At 32.9% G+C, this 15,812-nt stretch overlaps 1 protein-coding gene across 1 annotated transcript; it reads left to right on the top strand.

Moving 5' to 3' along the window:
• Positions 1-1,887: 1,887 nt before the first annotated feature.
• LOC127263209 (F-box protein At4g00755-like) lies at positions 1,888-4,905 on the top strand. The gene is made up of 6 exons (XM_051292245.1): positions 1,888-2,090; positions 2,702-2,859; positions 3,401-3,805; positions 3,899-4,071; positions 4,152-4,270; positions 4,342-4,905. Exons 2-6 carry the CDS (start codon positions 2,715-2,717, stop codon positions 4,667-4,669), a joined length of 1,170 nt encoding a protein of 389 aa, XP_051148202.1. The 5' UTR covers positions 1,888-2,090; positions 2,702-2,714; the 3' UTR covers positions 4,670-4,905.
• Positions 4,906-15,812: the final 10,907 nt, after the last annotated feature.

Raw genomic sequence — 15,812 nt, 5'->3', positions numbered from 1 at the left:
TAGGAACACAATGGTACGATGCGCCTGTATCTACAAGCCATTCTGATTCTGAACTATTTACATGATAGTATTCACTAATTGCACAAATAAATCAAAGTAACATCATTATTACTCTTAATAGCAGTTGCTGAAGTATTTTTATTCTTTTTTTTTAATCATTTTTCTTTTTCTTTTTTTTAAATCATTCTTCTTTTTTGTTTAGTTCAAACAAAAACAATACTTTTTGATATAATATTTTATGAGATAAAATAATAGTATATTTTTATTGAAAATCATACCAATTGTAATAATAATTAAAAAAATACGATGACGTATTATTTTTGTATTTTTTTAAAAATATACTTTTCATTATTATTTTTTTTTATGTTAAAAGAAGATGTTATATATATATATATATATATATATTGAGAACTTTGCATTTTAGTATTGAAAAAAAAAAAAAATACCACTAAATCTAGCTGTGAGACTAATTTTACTAAAGTTTGAAAATTGTATCTAATATATCATTTTTCTTTAAAATAAAAATAAAGGAAACGAATTGGGAACACTTTTAGTTAAGGAGATATGAAGTGAAACTTTTTCCCTAACATTAATCGTAAGATATATATAATAATTATATATAAAATCTAGAGATATTTGTAGAAATACAATTGTGTCTTTTTTTTTTTTATAATAAATAAACATAGTAAAATATTCAAACCAAAACTAAATCTAAGAAAAATTAAAGCTCAACTACTACAAATAAAAACGCAAACGTCTCTATAAAAATATAATATTTAAATAAAAAAAATTGTAAAAAAAGCACCCTAAATTATTACAAAACCATTATTATTTATGTATTAATTTATTGACTGTAGTTATATTGAATATTCATATGAAATGCTATGCGGTAGCAATAAATTTTATATATTTTTAAAATGTTTATATAATTATTATTATTAGAAATTACAATCTTCGGTCACCATTTGAAATGCACATTAGGTTAATCTCTAATTAAGTGTAATAGTCTTCTCTATCTAAATTATTTTTAACAAAGTAAATTACATTAATCAAATCTTGTATTGCAAACAAAATAATAATAAATAAATAAATAAACCTAATATATGTACTTATATTTTCAATTAAAATTATTAATGTTTTAAATTTGATTTCTTAATAAAATACTTATATAGTACACTTAATATTTAAATAAAAAATAAGTATGTATTAGAGATAATATTTACTGAGAATTGTTAACTTGTTATCTTACACCCTATAATTAAATATATATCGCAAATTAACAATAACAACTATCGAAATTCGCCAATTTATGTCGAATCAAAGTACTTTTTTTTTTTATTACAATTAAAAAAATATATTTTAATATTGTTTGTGTATTTTTTAGGATTAATTTTAATATAGATTTTGGATTAAAATATAATATGTGCAAAACTTATAAGACACATTATTGATATTTGTGTAAATAGATAAAAATAAAAAATAAAAATTAATGAAATAGCTTTTATACTGAATTTATTAATTATTTTATTTTAATGATAATTAATTATAATTTTAATATATAAACTTTATTTTATTTTTAATGTACAGTATTAATGTAAATAAGTATAAATTCACGAGGTAGAAAATAAATATTTTAAATATATATTAATAGTTTATATAAGGTTTATATAAAAAAATAAAAACTATATATTAATCAAAGTGGGCAAGAGAGTATTCGTTTACTATTATAGTAATAATAATAAGAAAATACTTTCCGATAATTTAAAAAAAATGCAATATTAATAATGACGAGATAAAAGGACGCGAGCTTCGGGCACATCAAAGCGGGCGTTACTATTTTTTCAACAAAGATTCCTCTCAGGGTCCGCTATATATATACACAAATGTATGTATATATAATGGCGCAGGAGAGGACAGGGCCCACACAAATTGCCTGCTATTGCCAACACCCGTTGCCTCTGCTGACCTCAGTCACGAACAAGGCCACTGCGATTCCCGGCCACCGGAGACCGTTTCTGCGGCCTCGGCTTCCGCCGCCGGCGGAGCATAATTCTGCGTCTGTCTGCAATTATGGTTTCTGTTTATGAAGGGTGATATGATTTCCTTTCTGCTCTAGTTTGTTTGCCGAGTTTTCTGAGTTTGGGCATTTCGTTTCTCGTTTAAGTGTTGTGTTTTTGGTTAGGGTTCCGGCGTTGGAGATGGAAATCTGCAATCTGTAGTTGTTTGCTTTCGTTTATGGTTTCTTTTTAGGGTTATAATTCTGTGTAATTCCGTTTGTTGTATCATTTGGGGCAGAATTTGTTTGCGCGCTTGTGATTTATTTCGAGGAGGTTGGAATGGTTTCCTTGTTTTCTTGTTTGGTCGCTGATCATGTTTCTGAGTTTGGGCGTTCTACGGTCTCTGTTGTTTTAGCGTTTTTGGTTCGGGTTGTAAGGATGGGGGTGCAGATCTGTAGTGTAGTCTTTAGTTGTTTAATTCCGTTTAGGGTTCTTTCATGTATTAATGTATTGTGTGCTACTGTAATCTCGTCTGTTCTGTTTGAAACGCCATGATTTCACTCACTGATTCTTGCTTATGGTGGCTTGTTTCGTACTTTTTCATTGGAATGTTAGTTCTGATTTGTGCTGATAGCATAAATAAGTAATGCTATGGCTGTTATCTTCACGCTTGATTTGGATTTGTAATCACTGACTGGCTGCAGAATATTGTGAAGAATGGATTCCAGCAAAAGAGTGGAGGCTTCATTCGACTTTCTGCAGATCCTTGGGACTGATATTGGCTTGCATATCATGAATTACGTGAATGATCCTGCTGATGTGGTTCGTGCGAGTATTGTTTCACGCAATTGGCGTGACTTTGGTGAGTGATCCGAGTTGATAGTAATTCTCTGCTTTCTGTTATGAACACCCACCCTTTTTGTTTGTTGCTTTGATTTACCTTAGATTGATGTGATTTACACTGGTTGCATCTCGTGATTCTCTTACAATCGGTACCCTTTTGAAAAGTTCCGACAGGAATTAATGATTCCTGAGGCATTGATCGGCATTGCCACTTTATTAATTGCCTCCAGGGTTTGTTTGTTTGTTCCCAAACTACCTAGTTTCAATTATTGGAAGTCGGAAATATCTTTTAGGGATCAACAATACATTAAGGAGAACTCTTGATGTTAGTTTTGTACTACTCCAAATGATCGTCTATCCTGTATCTTGATATTGAATTTTAGCTTCAACATGTAATCTTTGGATAGATATAATTTAATAACGATATTAATTTCTGTTTGTGATCGTAATTGTGTACTGCTTGTTAAGTGCATAAACACGATTCTCTATGATCGGAAGTAGTGGCGCATCTTCCTGTTAGAAATGTTGAGGCTTATGATGATGTCTATTCTGTTTTCCAGTGGTTACAAATGAATTTGCAAAAGCATTGTGCCTGAAAGCATTCCCCCAACTCGCCGACATTGGTATAGTTCCAGAAACGATGAATCGCCTCAATGATGAAACCAGTGCTGATTGGGAAACTCTGCTGTGGGATCAGAAGATCTATGCATCTCTGCATCATGCTGTCCTGAAATCAGCTAGTCCCCTTAAGGATTGTGTGATAACTGCAGTTAGTGCTTCCAGCACCGACAAACTTCCAGACGAAAGTATTGCGAATACTTTAACTTCAATGGACAGGTATTTTCACAAAGCATCATACTGGTCAAGTAAAGGAACGGCTGATCCTGACGAGCCTGAGACATTGATATATAAATTAAGGCCTGGTGTATGGGTAATTTCTGAGGTTCTCGTTCGTCCATTCGAAGGTGAATTTCTGCGTTTAAATTTTATTCTTCTTATTTTCTTTCGCTCTTCATATCTGCTGGTAATAACGATATTATAATATATTGCCTATTCAGCCTACTTCCAGCCCGGGAACCCTATATACTCTGCACAAGCAGTAAGATTTCGATTGGGCCGTATGAAACCATCGCTGGGTGATGGAAATGACCTCCACCGCTTGCCGATGCCGGCTCCTGCTGACGACAAGTTCATATGGACTTACACATCACCTGAGTTTCCGATGAACCAGGTAAAATTCAGTAAGATCATTCCCTGAAAAATTGAATGCTAGTGGAATACTTATAATCGGTTGTGGAATGCGCCGTGCAGGAGAATTCATTGCAGTCGTTCAAGCTACCGGAGCCGGTGGTTTCTACAGGGGGGTTTATGCTGGTTGAGTTGTTGGGCAGAGTGCAGAGTCAGGGTTCCGACGGGCTATTCTATGTGTGGTGAGTTAATAAACATACTTACAATTCTATTCTGTTATGAATTAGTTTTATGGTCTGTTGTTATGGTGCAGCATCTGTCACGTACGAGCGATGGGACGATCCCTTTCCCCTGCATTCGAGATAGAGTATGTTGGGGCGGGTAGGAAGATGATGTTGAAGCATCGGCCGGAGCATCTGAAGTCGGTTCTGGAAAGCCCTCCGGTGACTGTAAACGCGCGGGCGTGGAACGAGAAGCAGCAATTGTGGTGGGAGGGGTCTGCAGCTGTGGTGCGGCGTGAAATCGACTTTGATTTGCCGCTTATTGGAGAAATGGGCAACGATGGTCCAAGAGAGTTCTTGTGGAGTCAGGACATGGCGAGCTGGCCTCGGGACTACGACGAGGACGAGGAGGAGGAGTGAGTCTGTCTGCTGCTTATCTAAATTATTTATTCCATTCCATTCCATTGCATCCTCAGCGCAACTCTTGTAAGAAGTTTGTAGCCATCTCAGGTCTGGTGTGGGATTTGCTGTTTTTTGTTTTGTTTGGGCGAATGATGATATCAGTTCATAACCGGTAGCTGACTTATGTTATGTTGTTGACTGTTTCGACATTTCTCTTGGACTTGGAGGATGGATGCATTGTGTGTTTTTTTCGAGTTGTTATTATTTATATATATTTGATCTGCTCGAAAGCTCGGATCGTTAAGTTTTAAACTGGAAAAGTCTGGTTGGTCGTTGAAATAAGCTAGGTGGTTCTATTCTCTTTTAAGATGTGTTTGGACAGAAACACCCTTGTTTTCTAGTTTGAGATTCGAGAATTATTATGGTGTGTTTGGTATAATGAAAATGAAATGAGCCTAGATAAATAGAAGTATTCTTATTTTTTCCTTATTTGTTTGAGTTAGAAAAGTTAAATTTCAGAAATAGATAGTTTTTATTTTTCTCGTGTCCGAGAAATTGAGGAAAATGTTATATATATTTACACACGTAGTGTATACATATCTAATATATATATATATCTAATATGTGAATGCGATGTGGATCATTTTATGATAATATTTATGGGTTTCATCCTTCCGTTAATGATATTGAAATAAAATTTTTATCTATTCCTGTCTCAGCCTTCTCTCACTCTCTTTATATATACTAATACATACATATATTGGCATATAAGTAATCATTACATATATATATATATTATTATACTCACACGTCACACACATATATACACTTACCAACATTTATTATATAACATGTTATCTTTATATTACCAACATTTATTATATACATGTTATCGGTATAAAGACTCTTGTCTATTTTATTTTTGGTAAGTTTTATTTTTATACTATCTATATTATCTATTTTCTAAACTATGAAAAATCTTGCAAAATTTTTATCATCTGGACATTCCTTTACAGTCCGAATATTTGACGGTGAAATATCTACTTGATTTGTTGAATGCATTGAGGGAGAGATTTGGGCACTTGAAATATATCACTCTCCCCAAAGCCCGAAATGATTGGCTTAACTTGCGATTGTAAGATGTTAAAATTGTTACAGAGTACAACTCTGTTATCCATCAAATTACATCTCAGTTGAAACTCTGCAGAGAAATTGTTACTGAGAATGAAAAATTGGAGAAGACTCTCTCTACCTTTCATGCTTTTAATTTTGTACTGCAACAGCAGTATCGTGAGAAAAATTTTCAAAAGTACTCACAGCTCATTGCATGTCTTTTATTAGCTGGACAAAATAATGAGTTACTGATGAAAAATCATCAGTCCCGGCCCACTGGTTCCAGTCCGTTCCCTGAAGTGAACATAACATTTTCTGAATGAGATCGAGGACGTGGTAGAGGCCGTGGACATGGGTCGTGGTCGTGATGCGGTCAATATACTCCTTACAATCACCGCGGTTTTGACATTAACAGAAAGCAGGGTAAAACCCAATATAGGGATATAGCCAAAGAGGCTAAACAAGGAAAAAGACAAATCGGCATTTGTAATCGGTGTGGCATTGAAGGCTATTGGGCCAATACATGCAGAACAGCCAAACACCTAGCCGATCTTTATCAAACCTCACTGCAGAAAAAAGGGGAAAGAGGTCGAGACTAATCATGTTGATAACGATGACGACCCTAATGATGATCTTCTGGAGTACGATACAACGCATCTTGATATAGCGAATTTTGTCGTAGATCCAGTAAATCTCCAGTGACAAACATACTATGTCATTTTATATTATGCTATTTCATATTTTGTAATATTTAAGTTATCGCATATTACCTTTTTGTAGTGCATTTTTTATTATATTTCCCTTATTAATAATGCGTTTATTTATATTTGAAGGTTAAATGGATACCAGTCAAAATGATGAAAATATGTATTTCATTGACAGTACAACGTCACATACTATATTGAAACACGAAAAATATTTCTCCTATTTGAAAATGGAAAGAATGAATGTCAATACAATAAGTGGCAGTACAAATTAATTAAAGGCTCTGGAGAAGCCATTATATTTCTCCCCGCGGCAACGAAAATTGTGATATAGTATGCACTATTGGCCACTAAAGCTCGAAGAAATTTACTGAGCTTTCATGACATTCGAAAAAATGGTTATCACATTGAAACTATGAGTGATACCGATGGTGAATTTTTATTGATCACCAATATCATTGATAAAAAGAAATGCATCATTGAGATATTACCCCCACTCTCTACTGGCTTATATTATGCCAGATTAGGTGTTGTTGAAACACACCTCACAGTAGATCAAAAGATCACCGATTTCAAATATGGCATGATTGCCTTGGGCATCCTGACAATATAATGATGAGGCGAATAATTGAGAATTCGCATAGCCATTTATTAAAAGGTAAAAAAGTGTTAAACTCAAATGAGTTAACCTGTATTGCTTGCACTCATGGAAAATTGATAACCAGACCATCGTCAGCTAAAGTAGGTATTGAATCACCTACATTTTTTAAAAGAATACATGGGGATATATGTGGACCAATAGACCCATCGTGTGGGCCATTTAAATATTTTATAGTGTTTATTGATGCATCTACTAGATGGTCACATGTCTGTTTATTATCTACTTGCAATATGACATTTGCGAGATTGCTTGCTCAAATTATTAAATTATGGGCACAATTCTCCGATAATCCAATTAAGATTATACGTCTGGATAATGTTGGTGAATATACATCGAATGTATTTGATGATTATTGTATGTTGATTGGAATTAATTTAGAGTACCCAGTTGCTCATGTTCATACACAAAATGACCTGGTATAATCACTTATTAAAAAATTGTAATTGATTTCTAGATCATTATTGATAAGGTCTATGTTGCCCGTTTCAGCAATCTTACATGCAGGAACACTAATAAGAATGAAATCGACAAACTATCATAGTTATTCCCCTATGCAATTAGTATTTGTCGCGAACCAAATATATCTCATCAACGTATTTTTGGGTGTGTTGTATATGTTCCTATTACACCCCTCCAAACGTACAAAAATGGGTCTTCAACGTATATTGGGCATTTATGTCAGATCTTCATCAATTATAAAATATCTTGAACTTATGACGGGTGATTTATTCACTACAAGATTTGCAGATTGTCATTTTGATGAATCATATTTTTCGACATTAGGGGGAGACAAGAATGAACCAAAAAGGGATATTAATTGGAAAATCTCATTGAAGTGTTGTGATCCTCGTATAAAGCAGTATGAATTAGAAGTTTTACGCATTATACATTTGCAAAATATTGCAAATCAGTTACCGGATGCATTCAATGACTCGAGTAAAGTCACTCGATCATATATTCAAGTTGCTAATGCTCTGACTAAAATAATTGTCCCTGATGGACAAGTTGCAAATGCTAATGAATCAGCGACACGCTTAAAGCGTGGTAGACCACTTAGTTCCAAAGACAAAAATCCTCAAAAGAAACAAGGAATGAATGATGATAATCATGAAAATATCAGGATTAACATTGATAGACCTCAATCTAATGAGGAAGTTAACCATGAAATATCTGCTCCAGAAGAGTACGATCTTGAAGAACATGATGAAACTATTGAAAAATCAATTAACTATGTTACTTGAAGAAAATATTGGAGCCGTAAAGAGACAACCATTGATAATGTCTTCGCATACAGTTTGGCACTTGGTATAATGGAAAAAAACGAGGATCCAGAGCCAAAATCGGTTCATGAATGTCGGCAAAGAAATGACTGGTCAAATGATAAAATGCGATTCAATCAGAGCTTGACTTATTAAACAAAATAGAAGTCTTCGGACCAATTGTTCAAACACCAGATGGTATAAAACCAATTGGATACAAATGCGTGTTTGTACGAAAAGGAAATGAGCATAATGAAATTGTGAGATATTAGCCCGTCTTGTAGCTCAGGGATTCTCACAAAGACCTGGAGTAGATTTTGATAAAACGTACTATCCAATTGTTGATGGAATAACATTTAGATACCTTGTGAGCCTAGCAGTGCGAGAAAAGCTCGATATGCGTCTTTTAGACGTAGTTACTGATATTTATATAAAAGTTCCCGAATGATTCAATATGCTTGAAGCATACAAATTAAACTCAAAGGAATCATATTTCATCAAATTGAAAAAATCATTATATGGACTTAAACAATCAGAGCGAATGTGGTATAATCGTCTCAGTGACTGTTTAATAAAAGAAAGTTATACTACTAATACAATATGCCCATGCGTCTTTATCAAGAAAAATGAATCAAATTTTGTCATTATTGCAATATATGTTGATGATTCCAATTTAATTGGAATTTCAGAAGAGATTCAAATTACAATTGAATATCTAAAGAGAGATTTTGAGATCCAAGATTTTGGAAAGATAATATATTGTCTGGGATTACAGGTAGATCATATTAATAATTGAATATTTATCCATCAATCCACATATACCCAAAAGGTATTAAAACAATTTTATATGAATAAATCTCACTCTATGAGTACACCAGTGGTGGTCATATCCCTTGATCCCAAGTAAAGACCCATTTAGGCCAAGAGAAGAAAATGAAGAAATACTTGGCCCCGAAGTACCATATCTCAGCGCTTTCGTGCATTAATGTACCTTGCAAATTGTACCAGGCCAGATATATCTTTTTCAGTAAATCTACTGGTCAGGTTTAGCGCACCCCCCACAAAGCATCATTGGAATGGTATCAAACACATTTTTCGTTATCTTCAGGGGACTCATGACCTCGGTTTATTTTATTCGAGTGAATCTGTATGATCCACATAAAGCAAAATCTCAGACTGGCTATTTATTTACTTATAGTGGAACAACAATCTCTTGAAGATTTGTTAAACAAACGATAACAGCTACTTCTTCAAACCATGCTGAGGTTTTAGCAATTCACGAAGCCAGTCGTGAATGCGTTTGGTTAAGGTCTATGACTCACCATATTTAGAAAAATTGTGGCTTGATTATCGAGGATATATTGCCTCCTACAATATTATTCGAAAATAATGCAGCTTGTATAGCTCAATTAAAGGTATGATATATTAAAGGCGATCAGACAGAACACATATCCCCGAAATTCTTTTTCACTCACGACCTTCGAAAGAGTGGCGAAATTAATGTGCAACAAATTCGATCTTCTAAAATTTTGCAGATTTATTTACAAAGGTACTACCGACTGCAACATTCAACAAATTGGTACAAGAAATTGAAATGCATCGAATGAAAGACATCAAATAAAGTCCAAAACAGAGGGGGAACATTAATACAAGAATAATGTACTCTTTTTCCTTTACTATGATTTTTTTCCATTGGATTTTTTCATAGTAAGATTTTAACGAGGCACATTCTTTGTATAAAGCATCCAAGAAAAGTGTTATATATGTAGTACACACGTAGTGTATACATATCTAATATGTGGATGCAACGTGACTTATTTTATACCAATATGTGTATTCATTCTTACGCTTATTAATATGATTTCATCCTTCAGTTAATAACATTGAAATAAAATTTTTATCTACTATTGTCTCTACCCTCTCTCACTCTCTTTATATATACTAATACATACATATATTGGCATATAAGTAATCATTACATTCACACGTCACATATATATATACACTTACCAACATTTATGATATAACATAAAATAAATATTTATGCAATATGTTTGTTTATCTTTTAAATATATATTTTCTTTTTTGTACAGTATAATTTTTATGATTATATATATTTTGGTATTTTACTATTATGATAACATATTTTTATTTTATTTAAATTCTTTATATACATTTAGTAATAAAAAACATGTTAAAACACCTTTAATTTAATATTTTTAAAAAAGTTAATTCTCTTTGATAAAAGAAGAGATGTGAGCTTTGTTTACATAGAGTTTTTTTTTTTCAAGGTTTTTGAAATTTTATTTTGTGTGAAATAAAATGTATTTAATGTGATATTTTTTAAAAAATAAATAATACTAAATGAGTAAAAATTTATAATATAAACAAAGTTATGTTTTGACATGTTTAATAAAAATTATTAAATTATAAAAATTGTTGAATGTTATAATATATATATATATATATAACCAAATAAAATATAATAATAATATATATATAAAAGGATGGTTGTAAATATATAATATATATATAAGATAAGTAAGTATATATATGTATTCGTGAGAGAGAATTGAGAGAGAGGGAGTTTATAGATAGAGAGGGAAAAATAGGGTTATAATTATTCCCTTTATTTGGTCCAAACAAACCATATTTATAAGAGTTTTATAAGATATTAGTCATCAATTTAGGTTGATTGGCATAATACAATATTGACACATATCAAAATATTACAAATTAATGACACCTATATAGAATATGTCATAATACTCCCCCTTAGATGCCATTTAATTGTAATGAATACGCCTCGTTAAAATTTTACAAGAAAAAAATATAGTGGGACAAAAATCCTAATGAAGGAAAAAAAAATACGATATTAATGCATTTAAACATACTCCCCCCAAGTGTGGACATCATTTGAAATTACATAGCCGATGCATCCCGATGATCTTTACCAATTTCTCGAACGTTGCGGTCAGTAAAGCCTTGGTCAACAAGTCAGTTAAATTCTGGTCCGATCGAATCTGTTGCACATCTATTTCATCATTTTTCTGGAGATCATGAGTAAAGAAAAATTTCGGTGAAATATGTTCTGTTCTATCTCCCTTGGTATCTGTCTCTTTCAGTTGTGCTATACAAGCTGCATTATCTTCATATAAAATAGTATGAGGATTATCTTTTTCATATTTCAAACCACAATTCTGTAAAATGTGTTGGATCATTGATCTTAGCCAAACACATTCTCTACTGGCCTCATGAATTGCTATTATTTCTGCATGATTTAAAGATGTGGCGGTTAATGTTTGTTTAATGGATCTCAAAGATACCACTGTACCACCACAAGTAAATATATAACCAGTCTGAGACTTGGCTTTATGCAGGTTAGAAAGATACCCAGCATCTGCATATCCAATCAATTCATATCGAGATCCTTTTGGATATAATAGGCCGAGATCAATAGATCCTTAGAGATAACAAAGAATATGTTTAATTCTTTTCCGATGTCGTTGTGTTGGCATTGCACTAAATCTGGCAGATAAATTTACAGAAAATGCTATATCTGGTCTAGTATTGTTAGCCAGATACATTAGTGCACCAATAGCACTTAAATATAGTACTTTAGGACCAAGTGCTTCCTCATTCTCCTCTTTTGGTCTAAAAGGATCTTTAATAGGATCGAGAGTTCTAACAATCATTTGAGTACTTAATGAATGTGCTTTATCCATTGCAAATCGTTTCAATACCTTCTAGGTATATGCAGATTGATGGATGAAGATTCCATTTTCCAAATATTCAATTTGTAGACCAAGATAAAAAAATTTTCTTCCGAAATCTTTAATTTCAAACTCTCCTTTCAAATATTCAATAGCTTCTTGGACCTCTCCAGTGGTACCAATGAAATTCAAGTCATCCACATAAACAACTATTTCACAAAATTTCTCTCATATTTCTTTATAAAAACACGCGGACAAGTAGAATCATTGGCATATCCCTTTTTCAATAATGATTCACTGAGACGATTATACTACATGCGACCAGATTGCTTAAGCTCATACAAAGACTTTTGTAATTTAATAGAATAACATTTTTTTGGCTTTGATTTGTATGCATCAGACATACTAAATCCTTCAGGGATTTTCATGTAAATATCACTATTCAATGAGCCATATAAGTAGGCAGTTACAACGTCCATCAGACGCATATCCAAGTTTTCACGAACTGCCAAACTGACAAGATATCGAAATGTTATTCATCAATTACTGGAGAATATGTTTCATTAAAATCAACTCCAAGTCTTTGTGAAAAACCTTGAGCAACAAGTCTTGCTTTATATATGCAATTTCATTATTCTCATTTCGCTTTCGAACAAATACTCATTTATAGCCAACAAGCTTAACACCTTCAGGTGTTTAAACGATGGGTCCAAAAACTTTCCGTTTTATCAGTGAATTTAATTCAGACTGGATCACATCTTTCCATTTTTGTCAATCTATTCTTTTCCGACATTCATCAACTAATCTAGGTTCTGGATCCTCGTCATTTTCTATTAGATCAAGTGCTACATTACATGCAAAAGTATCATCCATAATTGTATCATTTCGGTTCCAATGTTTTCCAGTAGTAACATAATTTATTGAATTTTCAATAATTTCATCATCTTCATGAGAAATTCTATTAGGATTAACATCCTCAGCAAGTTTATCAGGATTAGTTTCTTCATAAATCTAATCCATGTTACTATCTGTTTCTTGAGGGTTTTGATTAACATTCAAATCCTCAATCATTTCATTTGTTCCTCTTTTCTTTCGAGGATTTTTATCTTTGGAACCTATAAGTCTGTCACGCTTTAGGCGTACATTTGATTCATTAGCACCTTGTATTTTGTCTCAATGAATAACAGTTTTAGCAAGTAGATTTTCAGCAGCTATATAAGATTTAGTAACCCTGCTGGCGTCACAAAAAGCATCAGGCAACTGATTTGCTATTCGTTGCAAATGTAAAATTCTTTGCACCTCTATTTCACTTTGACTTGTACGAGGATTAAGAAAACTCAATGGTATTTTCCAAGTAATTTCCCTTTTCAGTTGATTAGTTTCTCCCCCTAATGTCGGGAAATGCGACTCGTCAAAATGACAATCAGCAAAACGAGTCGTAAACGAATAAATAGTTAACGGTTGAAGATATTTAATGATAGACGGTAATTCATACCCGACATATATTTCCAATCTCCATTGGGGGTCCATTTTTGTACGTTGGGACGGTGCAATTGGCACATAAATTGCGCACCCAAAAATTCTCAAATGTGAAATATTAAGCTTTTCATTATACACTAATTGTACCGAGAAGTAGCTATTATAGTTTTTCGGTCCTAATTTATCAGTTTTGCTGCATACATAATTGCACATCCCCAAGTAGATACGGGAAGCTTAGATTTCATCAACATAGGTCTTGCAATTAATTGTAGTCTTTTTTATAAGTGATTCTGCTAGACTATTTTGAGTGTGTACATGAGGTACAAGGTGTTCGATGTCAATTCCAATAGCATGCAATAATCATCAAATGTCTTAGATGAAATCACCAGCATTATCAAGACAAATTTTCTTGATTGGGTGATCTTGAAACTAAGCTCGTAATTTAATTATTTGAGCAAGTAACCTCGCAAATGCCAAATTGCGGGTGGATAATAAACATACATGTGACCATCGAGTGGATGCATCAATAAATATCATAAAATATCAAAATGGTCCGCATGGTGGATCTACATGCCCACATATATCACCCTGAATTCGTTTTAAAAATGAAGGAGATTCAGTTCCCACTTTTGCTGGTGATGGTCTAGTTATTAACTTCCTTTTTGAGCAAGCAACACATTTAAGCTCATTTGTATTTAATACCCTTTGATCATTCAAGTTATGGCCATTGGTATTTTCAATAATTCGTCTCATCATAGTTATACTGGGATGCCCAAACTGGTTATACCAAATCATAAAATCTGTAGGCTTTTGGTCTACCAGATATGTTTCAACCACATTAATTTTTGTGCAATATAATATAGAAGACAATGAAGATAATTTTTCTAATATATTTTTATGCCCATCAACGAATTTTGTAATCAACGAAAATTCATTATTTGTCTCACTTGATGTCTCAATATGATATCCATTTATGTAATATCATTAAAACTCAACAAATTTCTTTGGGATTTACTAGAATATAGTGCATTTTGGATATCAAGTTTTACTCCTTCGAGGAAAAATATTATTGCTCTTCCAGAATGATGTGCGTTGATGCACTATCATTGAGAGATGAATTGTCTTTTATATTATTTATTATAGTGTGCTCAACTTTCATATATCTTCTTCTGAGAGAAATATAAGAATAAATATATCAAAAATTTGAAAAAAATACATAGCTGTCATATCATTACAAAATATAGGGAGCAAAAGCTACATGTGTTACAAAAATATATACACATATCTATATGCATACTATTATATCACATTTTCGGGATTTTCATAGTATCCATCGTTAGGGTGTACCAGAAAATCAGATATATCTAATTGCGTATTATCAGTACATTTATCATCCCCACTACCACTGACAATGTTCTCTGAGAAATTAATTTTTGAGGGATTGACATTTTCCGGTACTTTAACATCTTCAGTTACTTTGTTTTTCTGTTTCAGAGAATTCTGGTACAACTCAACGGAATAAGAATTGGAACGACAATTTCTGAACCAATGTCCTGTCATTTCGCAGAGATAACACTTATCCTCGATTTTCTTTGAACTCTGACCAACATCATTTTGAGGCCGCTTCAGAGGCCTATTTGGTTCCTATTCATCAAAATATCCCTAACGGTAGTAATGCGAAACAAACCTGCCACAACCACGTCCACGGTCGGCTCCGCGTCCACGATTCATTCCACGTCCATGACTAAATCCACATCCACTGCCTTGTCCGCGACTTCGTCTGCAGTAGAATCTAGGCATATTATTCAAACACTGAGTCGCATTCGCTTCAGGGAATGAACTTGCACCAGTCGGCCTCGATTCGTGATTTTTCAATAATAATTCGTTATTCTGTTCAGCAACAAGGAGACAAGTAATAAGATCACAATATTTATTAAAATCTCTTTCTCGATATTGTTGCTGTAAAACTATATTAGAGACATGTAACGTGGTGAACGTTTTTTCCACATATCCCTATCAGTATTATTGTCTCCACAAAATCTTAAATGGGAAGTGATTTTGAACATTATAGAATTATAATCGGCAACTGTTGTCATGCGTGTTTCGCTTTTGGCAATATGATAGATTTCAGGTGTCCAAACCGATCTTTCAAATTTGTCCATAATTCAAATGGATCTTTCACCATTAAATATTTTATTTTCAGGGTTTCATCAATATGATGATGCAAGAAAA

This window comes from Andrographis paniculata, unplaced genomic scaffold, assembly GCF_009805555.1.
Source record: "Andrographis paniculata isolate CXL003 unplaced genomic scaffold, ASM980555v1 Contig15END, whole genome shotgun sequence".
Lineage (NCBI taxonomy): Eukaryota > Viridiplantae > Streptophyta > Magnoliopsida > Lamiales > Acanthaceae > Andrographis > Andrographis paniculata.
This window is presented reverse-complemented; position numbering and strand designations above follow the sequence as displayed.